At 53.6% G+C, this 12,530-nt stretch overlaps 4 protein-coding genes across 4 annotated transcripts; 2 read left to right on the plus strand and 2 right to left on the minus strand.

Annotated features, from left to right (window-relative positions):
• The first annotated feature begins 150 nt into the window (after positions 1-150).
• BJ171DRAFT_457850 (tubulin-tyrosine ligase family-domain-containing protein) lies at positions 151-2,925 on the plus strand. The gene is made up of 13 exons (XM_053108363.1): positions 151-254; positions 337-399; positions 584-607; positions 692-752; positions 868-1,025; positions 1,125-1,178; positions 1,304-1,427; positions 1,575-1,670; positions 1,762-1,909; positions 2,034-2,318; positions 2,439-2,491; positions 2,582-2,647; positions 2,737-2,925. Exons 1-13 carry the CDS (start codon positions 224-226, stop codon positions 2,822-2,824), a joined length of 1,251 nt encoding a protein of 416 aa, XP_052968323.1. The 5' UTR covers positions 151-223; the 3' UTR covers positions 2,825-2,925.
• Positions 2,926-3,201: 276 nt separating this feature from the next.
• On the minus strand, positions 3,202-6,907 carry BJ171DRAFT_44124 (condensin complex subunit 2/barren). The gene is made up of 9 exons (XM_053108070.1): positions 6,566-6,907; positions 6,106-6,307; positions 5,559-5,918; positions 5,011-5,445; positions 4,676-4,899; positions 4,389-4,455; positions 4,104-4,178; positions 3,666-3,925; positions 3,202-3,576 (listed from the first exon to the last, which is right to left on the minus strand). Exons 1-9 carry the CDS (start codon positions 6,755-6,757, stop codon positions 3,343-3,345), a joined length of 2,049 nt encoding a protein of 682 aa, XP_052968324.1. The 5' UTR covers positions 6,758-6,907; the 3' UTR covers positions 3,202-3,342.
• A 334-nt stretch (positions 6,908-7,241) lies between these two features.
• On the plus strand, positions 7,242-8,776 carry BJ171DRAFT_612885 (uncharacterized protein; the record flags this gene model as incomplete). Its single annotated transcript, XM_053115298.1, has 5 exons — positions 7,242-7,432; positions 7,614-7,782; positions 8,025-8,178; positions 8,280-8,441; positions 8,592-8,776. Exons 1-5 carry the CDS (start codon positions 7,353-7,355, stop codon positions 8,774-8,776), a joined length of 750 nt encoding a protein of 249 aa, XP_052968325.1. The 5' UTR covers positions 7,242-7,352.
• A 1,263-nt stretch (positions 8,777-10,039) lies between these two features.
• Positions 10,040-11,972, minus strand: BJ171DRAFT_597909 (uncharacterized protein; the record flags this gene model as incomplete). The annotated part of the gene is made up of 2 exons (XM_053114791.1): positions 10,040-10,060; positions 10,185-11,972. 2 exons carry the CDS (start codon positions 11,970-11,972, stop codon positions 10,040-10,042), a joined length of 1,809 nt encoding a protein of 602 aa, XP_052968326.1.
• Positions 11,973-12,530: the final 558 nt, after the last annotated feature.

Consider the following 12,530-nt stretch of genomic DNA (forward strand, 5'->3'; position numbering starts at 1 on the left):
TCAGAAGCTCGGATTGAGAAAGAAACGATCGATTTGCTCGCAGCCCCCCCCCTACTGGCTGCACTAGATGGCCATGAGCGAACCCGCGCTCTTCTGATCCAATCACCCCGGGATCAATCTCAGCGCCGTTCCCACGCTGCGCTTGGGCTCCTGGATGACTCGAGGGTGATCCTTGGTCGAGAAAGCGCATCTTCACTGCATCAACCACCTTGGGATATCAGCCATGTCCAGCAAATCCGTCAAGTGGATCGCAGGTTTGAGTCTGTTCGAACGCGGTCTGGCGATCACGGTGCGATATACTGACGCTGCCGCCGACTGGCGCGGCCCACCCACCAGATATCGAAAAGTCGTGTCTTCTTACCAACTTTGAGAAGAGAGGATGGGTGAAAGGCACCGAAGGTATGCTACATCTTGAGATATTGTGCATAGTGTTTCGTGCGCTCCTGCGTAACTCTGCCCTGCAGTCGCATTTCTACTTTAGCTTCTAATCCTTTCGAGAGTGCGCTGCTCCAGACATCTTTCCAGCCGCATATCTAATTGGGTCTTGATTCCATTGGCTTTCGAACAACTTTGCGGATCACAGAGGACTGGAACTTCTATTGGGCAGGTTCGATCGATAAGACGCACACTCTCGGCCACTGGTTTCGACCGCGGTGTTGAGTGTTTTCTCCGGTCCACTTGGATTCGATAGGCGTCCACAACTTTCGCAACATCATGAACCCAGAGTCCGGCTATCGTCTTGGAGAAAATCAGTAAGCGCTGCACCTGATATGAAGCACTAAGAATGCTGTTTGCTTTTTTTTACTGGGAGGCTCGCTGGAGATGTGATGTTTCTGATCATATCCTATGACACGCTTTTGGCTCAAGAATCATCAACCACTTTCCAAACCATCTCGAGTTGACGAAAAAGGACCTTATGGTCAAGAATATTAAACGCTATCGCAAGGAGCTCGAAAAAGAGCGAGAGCGCGAGAAAGAAAAGGCCCCGGGGGCGCCCGAGAAGCAGGAAAAGTACAATTATATCGGTATGTGTGCTTGCTGCCCTCCTGTCTGGATTCTTGGGTTGGGCTACTTGGCAAAGAGAAGGATGGCTGCGTTGTTCTCACCCATGAACATCCTCTCAGACTTTCTACCAATCACATACACGCTCCCTGGAGACTACAACTTGTTTGCGGAAGGTACCGTGACCGCATATTGCATATGTCCCTGGACCGCGGGCGAAGGCAGCAAACTCATTCACGCCGATCGAGAAAGGCGATGCCTGTGCCAGACACTGAGTAGCTGCGGCTCCATCGACAAACAGAGTTTCGCAAGGCACCCTCGAGTGTGTGGATCATGAAGCCCACCGACAGAGCCCGCGGAATCGGGATTTTCATCATCAACAAGCTCCAGCAAATCAAGAAGTGGTCCCGCGACAACAAAATGCAGTAGGTCGTCGGAACGCAAGGGGTCGTGAGCACCAAGCACGTCTGGTCCATCGATAAGCGCATCCATCAATTGGAGCTCGCAATTCACCGCAATTTAGCTATACCAACAATGTGGGTACTCGCTTCCACCCCGACGATGCTGCTCAGATGGTCGTATGCCAACTGCAAGGATACGTACGTTGTCTCCAAGTATATCGACAACCCACTTCTGATCGGTGGAAAAAAGTTCGACCTACGACTTTAGTAAGCTTTTCCCACAGCACTGGACAGCCGACAGAGGGAGTAAACGAGTCACCCGGGCCAATAAGTTGCTGATGCTCAGCTGCCACTGCAGCGTTTTGGTGACATCGTGGAGGCCCTTGATTGCGTACAAGTACAGCCAAGGGTTTTGTCGATTCTGCGCTGTCAAATACAACACGGACGTCAGTGACCTCGACAACAACTTTATACATCTAACGAATGTGTCGATCCAGAAGTATGGTGTAAGTTGTGTATTTCTTCTCGACATTGCTTTGTTGGCGATATCTGTCCCGGTGTATGCGGCGCACGAGCGCCCATCGGAATCTTGGCCGCTGTCCTCACAGTCAAGGCGTCTCCGTCCACCAGGAAGACTATAACGAAAACAATGGCGGAAAGTGGAGCCTCAAAAACCTGATCCTATATCTCGAAGCCACCCGCGGCAAGGCCCTGACTTCAAAGCTGATTGACGAAATCGACTCTATCTTTGTGCACTCGCTGCGAGCCGTGCAGCAGTTGATGACAAACGACAAGCACTGCTTCGAGTGCTACGGATACGATATCATCATCGATGCAGATTTGCGACCCTGGCTCATCGAAGTCAACGCCTCGCCTTCGCTAAGCGCAACGACAACCAGTGACCGTCTTATGAAAGTAAGGCAATTTGCCTGGAATCCTCAGCCCGTCAGCGGCAGAATGCCTACTGCACGCCTTCCGTATATTCACCAGAGTTGACCAAGTCTGCGTACTGACTAGACTTGTGTATTTTGACAGCATTGTCTCATCAATGATATCATAGACCTGATCATTCCGGATGATTTTCCCGAGTAAGTGGTTGCCGTAATTCACTCAGTCCTCGATTGTCTAATGAGCGGCCTCCACAGGACCTAACCTCACAAGCTTTGGTTTACCATTAGCGTCAAAAACGGTCGAGGCGGCGTCGCTCAAAAGGACAAAAAGGACGCTGGAGGATTTATCCCGCTGTAAGTGCTCTCGTCCGCGCCCCGGCGGCTGTCCAGTCGTCGGCATTGTTCTCACGCTTTAACCCGTCCGACGACTATCGCTCTTGCAGCTATGATGACGCTGCGGCCCTCGAACGAGAGCGGCCCCGGTCGAGTCTGAACAAGGCTAATGTTGGCGTCAAGCCCAAGGTTCGTTAGACGACACTAATAGTCATGGACGACGAAGGACTTATGCAATGGAGGCAACCACTCGGTTCTGTAGCGTATCCAAAACGAAACGGGACACTGTTGTGAGTCAGAGTTGTTGTTTTCTGGAGCAACTGTAAGAGACTAGCCCATATCATTGCCGTGTCCATTCCCACAATACACGGTTTCATCCGCGGCCTGTAAGGGGTGTCCTTGTGTTCGCTGTGACCAGTGCCATTACCGCCCATTCGCCGGCACGCTGCCTCTTGGCCATCACACTGCAGCGTCGCCCAGAGCGTCGCCCAGAGCGTCGCCCAGAGCGCCGTCACGTTAGACAAGCCTGTAGTCCCCAAGAGAGGCCCTGGGCTCACAAAAGGGGGGGGGAGCGTCCAAGACAACCCCGGGGCTGAAGCAGCAGTAGCGCGAGTGAACCGAGTTCAATTGATGGACACAGTCAGCAATCACAAGTTGCTGGAAACTCCGGGCGGCCCGATCCCTTGTTCAAAATGACTCTGTACGCAAATTGACCTTCAGTGAATCGCTGGCTTGAGTGTAGCGCCCTGAATCATCAAGTCGCTCAAGCCCCCGTTTCCTTGAATCTCGAGGCCTTGTTCGTTGGCAAGATGCAGGACACAGATAAAACAGAATGCTGGTGATATATCCTTGAGCTTCTTGTCGGAGTAGTGTTGTTTGAGGTCCGAGACCACTTCGGTGAACTTGACTTCGCCCGAGGTCTGGTCTGGGCTCGCACCGAGGTCGTCGCTCTGGATCGACGTACGTACACAGGGATATGCACAAAGTCAGATCGGACCCGAAGCCATCAAAGCATGGCATAACGCCCTTCTGTACTCACATGGGACATGGTCTTCCACAGATTTTCCTTAAGAAGCTTGACATCGACTTTCTTGGCGGTCTTGGCAAAGTTGAGAGGCACGGCTTTTGTTTTCTTGGGCAGGTTGACGAGCTGGCTGCCAAAGTCATATGTGCCATTCTGCGACATAGCGGCATAGTCCTCCACAGACAAGTCGATTTCTTCGACGTCGTCATCATCGTCATCATCATAATGATCGTTCATCGGACTGAACCCATCATACGGATCGGCATCTTGTCCATCTAAAAGGATGAGAATTCATATCAAGGACTGAGTCTGTAACGCACACGATATATGCTTTCCGGCGCGCTTGGCCATATTCGCCAGTCTGTGCCGAGTCCGATGTGGTGCTATGCACGATTTCTACAAGACCAGTGGATGGTGCAAGTCACACTCATATCCAAAGCGCAGTTTCCTTACGTGAATCAGCCGGATGGATGGAGAAAGCGACATCATCCCCGTCGTGCTCGGCCCAGAAGGCTCCTTCGTTGGGGTCTAAAGGTCCGAGGGTTCCAGAGATTCAACGGAATTGCGGCCCGTCCAGACAATTATAGCGTTAGCATGTACAAGCAGAGCCCAGCTACCGAGTGTTCACTTGAAGTTGAATAGCGAGGCAGCTAGGCCGAGGCAGACAGGATACAATCATGGCCAAGATAACGCCCAGGAATCAGCGGGGGCAGTTCGCGTCTGCTGCTTGTAACAAACCTGGGTTGACAGAGGAAGCAGTATGCGGTAGTCCACTTGGTCGACTCTTCTTCTTCAAAAAGATAGCCTTATGTTTGTAGCAGAATAAAGGCACGTCAGCCATGCCTCCAGTTGCATCCAACCGGCCAGTGAACCCCTCCCCAAATCGCTAATCGCTGTCCTAGCAGGGGTGAATTTGTGCCAATCGACCTTGGCTGGACCTGTCACGCTCCCCAAAAGTACAGGCAGCACAAATGCGACGCTGGGCGCGAAAGTGAAGCATATACATATTCCCAGCGCGGACTTACTTTGCAGTTGGGCTTGAGGAACAGCCCCAGGAGGTCCTTTGACGAAAAGCGCACATCTTCAGGCAGTAAAAAGCGACTGCCGGCTTTCTCCGACTGCTTGGGAAGACTGAGGCTTGCTTTAGAGAAGGCAAAGAGCTCACTCTCGGCAAGAGGCTCGTCTTCCTGAAAGTCGATGGTGACAACTTCTCGCTGCTTGACTGTTCTCGAGGCCGGTTTTGCCGCGTCTCCTGGCGATAAGCAATAAGAAATCAGCGGCCGATTCAGTTGTGTTATCAAGCAATTTCGCAAGCTTGATCCAACTCTCGCACGGTCTACCTCCGTGTCACACGGCTTACTCTTGAGAGAACGCAGCTTCCAAAACTCCGGACCAGCCCACGATTTTGAGATCCGGGTGTCAAAGTACGAGTACAAGTCCTCCTCAGGCGCAGCCGTGAGCGACACCAGACTCTCTTCGAACAAAGCAATGCCAGACTCATTCAGTGGCTCGTGATCGTTGTTTGGGTAGGGAGCACCATCGTCATCGTCAAAGTATTCGTTAGCACCCATGTCGTCCGAGTCGTATCCGGTCCAGGGCGTTTCGCCGTTGGTTCCGGCATCGCCTCCAGAGACTGCCCGAGAAGCAGATGCAAGTGCGGCCTCGTGGGCCTCGTTGATCATGTTTTGGATGTCAAACTGCTCAATCGAGCTCCCCGAAAACGAAAACGAAAACGACTTGAGCGAGGGGCAAACGCTCAGACCCCATATTTGATTCAGCGAGCCTTCAAATTTGGCTGTCCGCCGAGAGATGGATGAGTCACTTTGTCCAAGTAGCAGGAGAGATGTAGCTCGCAGTAGAAGCGCCGGCATCGGCTTTGCTGGGACAGCTAGTGCAACAGTCACATACATTTGAGCTTTGTAATATCGATCCGGTCGTTCTGAAAATTGGAGTCGGCGTCCACAAGACTGGATGAGAGATCACTCGAATCGAATATAATGCCTCCCTCTGAGGAGATGGCTAGGTGATTCAGCAACAGGCCGTGCGCACCGCCTTCGTCGAAATCGGCCGATGTCTTCTTGAACAGCGGATCAACCATAAAGTCGAGCTCCAGCTTCTTGATGTTCAGCGAGCCAAAGTCCTTCTCGAGCGTCTTGCCGCCGCGGCTTGGCTTCTTCTTGGAGGGCTTTTGGGATGGATTCGGAGATTCGCCGTCGTCGTCTTCGTCGTCTTCGTCGCCACCATCCTCATCAGGCTCCCTTTGCGATCCTACATCACAGACAGACCAGATGGTTGGCAAACAGCAAGCAGACTCGTCCTTTTTTGTCCTAGCCTCGGTCTTGGCTTTGGTCTTGGCTTTGGTCTTGGCTTTGGTCTTGGCTTTGGTCTTGGGCTCGGTCCGGGCTCGAGGCCGGGGTGCAGCCCGGACCGAGCCCAAATGCAAGGTCCAACCCACCTTCCATGCGGTCGGCGAGACCACTCAAGAGCTTCTTTGTTTCGACATCGACATAGTCCACTCGAGATGTATAGATTTTGATGCAGCCATCCAGGGTACATGATGCTCGTTGGAAGTTTATGGCATCACCGTCCCTCAGAAGCGTAAGATCGTGGAAGTAGTCGATGAGTGCAAGGTTGAAGCAGTTGTTGGAGTTGATTTTCTGGAAGAAAGGGCGGCAATATGCCATAGGTCAGCGATGTTAGTTGGGGATGCAGGATGGCTCCAGCGCCATGCCATATCTGCCTTCTTCGGACAGCCGCAATGTTCTCTCTGGATGCCACCATGGAGTCGCTCGCAAGTCTGGCCAGTCATTCATCTGTCCTGAGCACCGAGCTTGTTGGATGTGCAGACATGAGAAGCAGGCAATAGAAGCAGGCAAGAGAAGGGCAAGAGAAGCAGACAAGAGAAGCCGGCCTACATTATCCGCAGCAATTTTCATCCATTCTTCGAAGGACCGCTTAGCTTCTTCCTCAGAAACCTTTTGGCGCACCGGCGTGATCGGGGTTGTGATCAGCGAGGAGCTGGAGCCCACCCGGTCTGGTGTCCGCATCAACAGAGAGATTCGGCGGTTGCGGTCGCCAAAGGATTTTCGGCGTTTTCTGTCGTCCATGGTGAATGATGGGAGGCGATGGTTCTGCTGGGCCACGCTGCGATCCGGCGATATCGGGGGGAGGGAGGGCTGTGCTGGCTTGCTGCTTGGGATCCGGTCTGGTTGCAGAGCACAGGGCGGGCCCGTCCAGTCCAGTCTGGTCCAGTCTGGTCTGGTCTGGCCGGCTTGTCCTGGCGGGTCGTGCAGCTGCCATTTTTGGACATATGGATGGCCAACCGCCTTCTGGAACGGACTTGCCGCAAGGTTTGCCCCAATCGGCTCTGTGAAGAACAGCGGCTGCACCAACCCGTGGGAGCCAACCGGGCCCGACTCGCGCAGGAACAGATTGCTCTTCCTCCGCCGAAGTTGCTGAAAAGTCTCCCGCCGGCGGACCGAGCCCGGGCATTCACCCTCCTCCTCACCTCTCCAAGTATCATCTCGCAGCCCACGACTGAGCATCAAGGCGTCCAAGCAACCTAGCCTGCAACCCAACCTACTGCAAAGGCCAGATAGCAACCGGCCAAACAGTTCCGACAGCAAAAGTACTTGCGATTGTAAATAGCAAGCACATATCAACATCCCGCTCACCGGTATTTTAAAGCAACGACAGACTGAAATGGGAGAGGTGGCCATTCCAAAGCCCGAGACCGAAGACCCCCGCCCGCAAAGGAGGCACTTCATCAACGCACGATTGAGGTACGACCCCGTGGCAGTACCTGTCAAGCGTTCTGGCGGCGGAGCAATTCAAAATGTCCACGGTCGCTCCACCAGAAGCTCAAGAGTGTGTATTTGGGAAATTACAGTGGCGACGGACGAGCAGTGATGCCACCCGACATACCAGGCTGACACGACCTCTTCATTGCTCGACCCGCGGCAGAGACCGCCAGTCCAAGATGCTCAAGGAGGATTTACGTCGTTTTTCGGAAGTCTCGACGTATCAGTCCGAGTACATCGGCGACGATACCAAAACATCGTACAAGACCAAGCCCACAGTGAGAGTGATACGGCCCAAGCTCGATCCCGATACGGTCCTGTTGAATCTCAAGGTACATGCTCGACACAGCAATGGCGATAGCAATGGTGGTGCCGTATCGGATGCTTTTGGTTGTCAGCCGGTTGGAAACATGCCCTCAATATGGTGATCCAGACACGTGCGAGAAGTATTTGGAGGGGCTTTCGGCATTTCTGACTCTACTGAGCCTGGAGTGAGTCGGCCATACTCGAATGGCGTATGAACGATTAAATCCGTGTGGCTCTGTGGCCGCTGTCGTAACCTTCCAAATCAAAGCGCATCGACCAGATCGTAGTGTCCGACCACATTTCCAAGAACTTTAAAGCCCTCGATGTCAAGAGCGACATCAAGTCCTGCCAGGACGAAATCGACAAGTACATGCACGAATCCACATACCAATCCTCATTCAACGACCGTGGGATATACAAAGGTGACCACGACTCAGGCGTCATGAATGATATTATCGGAGCTGCCCCGGGTGGGTTTTCGTCTTTCTCTAACACGTTGATTCACCAGTCACCCCACTCCCAGCGCTCCTGCCAAAGTTTCCGATCGAAGAAAAGGAGCCCAAGTTCACCCTTTCTTTGTATCAAAACTCGTATGTGCATCCTCGCTACATCAATTCGAGGCTGTGCTCGGAAGAAATCAGCCCATATGGCATGACCAAGTCGCTCTATCTGCAGCCCACGGCCGGTAAGTCGGTACCGCTGGCCTTTTCCAAGGGCCACTGAGGAGGGAGTTGAGATTGCAAGCGAGCCTGTATCATGTCCGCCGGTGGCTTCAAGCCAGTAATATGCACCAAGCACTGGGCTGCACTAATGCTGGTCTCCCGATCAATTGTAGGCATGGGTGTTCGCGATCTACTGCACACCCAGCAAGCCTCCGATGTCACTTCGTACAAGTCAGACTTTAAATTGTGTCCTCCGATCGAGACACCCGAGGTCCAGGTCACGGACGAGCAAATGAGACCCCGAGCCCCAACCACGATCGTCAGGAAAGCGCTGAAATACCGTCGCTACTACCAGTAGCGATATCGGCGTGCGCGGCTTGAGTTGGAAGTGCGGGCAAGACACTGCCATCACAGGAGCCAGGATCATATATCTTCACAGCCCGACTAAATCCAGCCATCGGTCGCCATCGCTCACGAATTGGCTCAAATCGATGTATTATATGGGATGTGCACTGCACCCGGAGCGAACGGAGCGCTCGCTGAGCTTACTTCCCTGCATCCCGAACATACACAGTGTACGAAGCTGTCCAGGAAGCCGAATACATTCGTCGCACCGCATCGCAGCATCAATGCCCCAGCATAATGACCTCGAATTATCGGCCAGCTATTGCCCTGGAGGTTGACCGGTTGCTGGGCATCTGCTTTCGGAGTAGCGTCCCCATCCGCACCTCGGGTGCTGACCCGGCGCTGGCTTTGATCCGAGGCCATGACGAGGCTCCGCTGGCTGTCTCCCTGGCTGGGTGGTGTGGTGCGGTTTGCGTCTTTTGCGGCTGTCTCCCCTGCGCCGCTATTCTGCGACCGAGCGGAGGATATCCGCCTCGGCAAGAGAAAAGTGCGAGTCGTCCTTGACGGCTGTGATCCGGCATGCGAGTTGCAGGCCGCGGGAGACCTGTCCCCCTCAGCGCTCTTTCGTCTTTGCATCGGCGGCGGCCACCGAATCGGCCTCTCCAGCTGCATGCTTGGCCATTGAATCATCCGCCGCCTGCCGCTCCGTTCCCTTTTTCCTTTCGGCAGTCGCCAGCCGGCGTTCCTCCGACCTTTGTCAATGAGATGGAACCTTTCTATCGCCACGGAGACTCGAGATTGGGCTATAAAATGCGGCCGTTGGGTGCAAGACAAGATCCAGCCAGGTTGGTCTCGCTCAGCGAAGCACCCCAAGTGTCTGCCCAACCGGAAGATCCATCATGAAGTTCCATGCTCTCGCTCTTGTCCTTTTCATCGCTCTTGCTGTGGCTATTCAGGCTCTGCCAGTCACCTCCAACGGCAATGCTGCTCCACCAGGCCGTCATCCAGCGAATGGAGATTCGAGGGAGCCAGTTGCTGAGTCCCACGGACACCACTCCGAGAAGGGCGGCCAGAAGCACCCAGGTCATTCCAAGCACTCGTCGGCAGCCCCTGTCCATGCAGTCCTGAGGCTCAAGCATACCTCCTCCACCGCCAAGTACCACTCTGGCTCACAGCATCACTCATCCAGCCACCGGCATGGTCCACCAAGCCCCAGCGCTCTCTCCGCCCAGGCTGGTCGTCATCACTCGTCGGCCTCTGTCCAGGCTGGTCGCCATCATTTCTCAGTGACCCGAACCTTTAAATTGTCGAAGCCCAGTCCCACTCATCACTCGGGGACTCACACGAGGAGCGCACCGCAGATCGTTCAACGACGCCAGCATTCTGCTCAATCTCGTGGAAACCCAGAATACGAGACAAACAGCTATGATCATGGCAAGAATAGCAATAATGACGATCACCACCCCAGCCATTCCTCCAGCCACGATTCCAACAGTCATGATTCCAACAGCCATGACTCCAACAGCCATGACTCCAACAGCCACGATTCCAACAGCCACGACTCCAACAGCCATGACTCCAGCAGCCACGATTCCAACAAGCATCACTCCAGCAGCCACGATTCCAACAGCCACGATTCCAACAGCCATGACTCCAACAGCCATGACTCCAACAGCCACGATTCCAACAGCCACGACTCCAACAGCCATGACTCCAGCAGCCACGATTCCAACAAGCATCACTCCAGCAGCCATTCTTCCAACAGCCACGATTCCAACAGTCATGATTCCAACAGCCATGATTCCAACACTCATGATCCTAGCCAGCACGGCTCCAACAAGCATCACTCCAGCAGCCACGATTCCAACAGCCACGATTCCAACAGCCATGACTCCAACAGCCACGATTCCAACAGCCACGACTCCAACAGCCATGACTCCAGCAGCCACGATTCCAACAAGCATCACTCCAGCAGCCATTCTTCCAACAGCCACGATTCCAACAGTCATGATTCCAACAGCCATGATTCCAACACTCATGATCCTAGCCAGCACGGCTCCAACAAGCATCACTCCAGCAGCCACGACTCCAACAGCCATGACTCCAACAGCCACGACTCCAACAGCCATGACTCCAGCAGCCACGATTCCAACAAGCATCACTCCAGCAGCCACGATTCCAACAGCCACGATTCCAACAGCCATGACTCCAACAGCCATGACTCCAACAGCCACGATTCCAACAGCCACGACTCCAACAGCCATGACTCCAGCAGCCACGATTCCAACAAGCATCACTCCAGCAGCCATTCTTCCAACAGCCACGATTCCAACAGTCATGATTCCAACAGCCATGATTCCAACACTCATGATCCTAGCCAGCACGGCTCCAACAAGCATCACTCCAGCAGCCACGATTCCAACAGCCACGATTCCAACAGCCATGACTCCAACAGCCACGATTCCAACAGCCACGACTCCAACAGCCATGACTCCAGCAGCCACGATTCCAACAAGCATCACTCCAGCAGCCATTCTTCCAACAGCCACGATTCCAACAGTCATGATTCCAACAGCCATGATTCCAACACTCATGATCCTAGCCAGCACGGCTCCAACAAGCATCACTCCAGCAGCCACGACTCCAACAGCCATGACTCCAACAGCCACGACTCCAACAGCCATGACTCCAGCAGCCACGATTCCAACAAGCATCACTCCAGCAGCCATGACTCCAACAGCCACGATTCCAACAGCCACGACTCCAACAGCCATGACTCCAGCAGCCACGATTCCAACAAGCATCACTCCAGCAGCCACGATTCCAACAGCCATGACTCCAACAGCCACGATTCCAACAGCCACGACTCCAACAGCCACGATTCCAACAGTCATGATTCCAACACTCATGATCCTAGCCAGCACGGCTCCAACAAGCATCACTCCAGCAGCCACGATTCCAACAGCCATGACTCCAACAGCCACGATTCCAACAGCCACGACTCCAACAGCCATGACTCCAACAGCCACGACTCCAACAGCCATGACTCCAACAGCCATGACTCCAGCAGCCACGATTCCAACAGCCATGACTCCAACAGCCACGATTCCAACAGCCACGACTCCAACAGCCACGATTCCAACAGTCATGATTCCAACACTCATGATCCTAGCCAGCACGGCTCCAACAAGCATCACTCCAGCAGCCATTCTTCCAACAGCCATGACTCCAACAGCCATTCTTCCAACACTCATGATCCTAGCCAGCACGGCTCTAACAAGCACCACTCCAGCAGCCATGACTCCAGTAGTTACGGCTCCGACACGCACCGCTCCAGTGATTCCAATTCACAGTCGCAAATCAAAGACAAGCACCGTGGCGTCTACTACAAATCGAAAAGCCCGGATAATGACTCCAGTGACGACTGTGACGAGTCGAACGATACACCTGAAAGCGGTCCTGATCATCATCACGACTCTCACGACCAACAAAAGGATCCAGAGAGTACAACCGGATACATCGAAAGTGACGAGAGCTGCGACGAAACCGCTTGATCAGCCAGGCCCCTCCAACGTTCATTCGCTTATTCGTACTCATTCACGCACTTACTTATACTCACTCATACTCGCTCACGCATTATTCACTCGTTCATTCTCGCTCATCCATTCATTCCTCGAACTTGACTTGGTATTTTCCGTATGATTTTATTCTGAAAATTCACACAATATCTCGATATCATCGATCTGTTCAGCTGTTGGGTTGTTCAG

The sequence above is a fragment of the Polychytrium aggregatum genome (assembly GCF_025602895.1).
Source record: "Polychytrium aggregatum strain JEL109 chromosome Unknown BJ171scaffold_12, whole genome shotgun sequence".
Classification (NCBI taxonomy): Eukaryota; Fungi; Chytridiomycota; class Chytridiomycetes; order Polychytriales; genus Polychytrium; species Polychytrium aggregatum.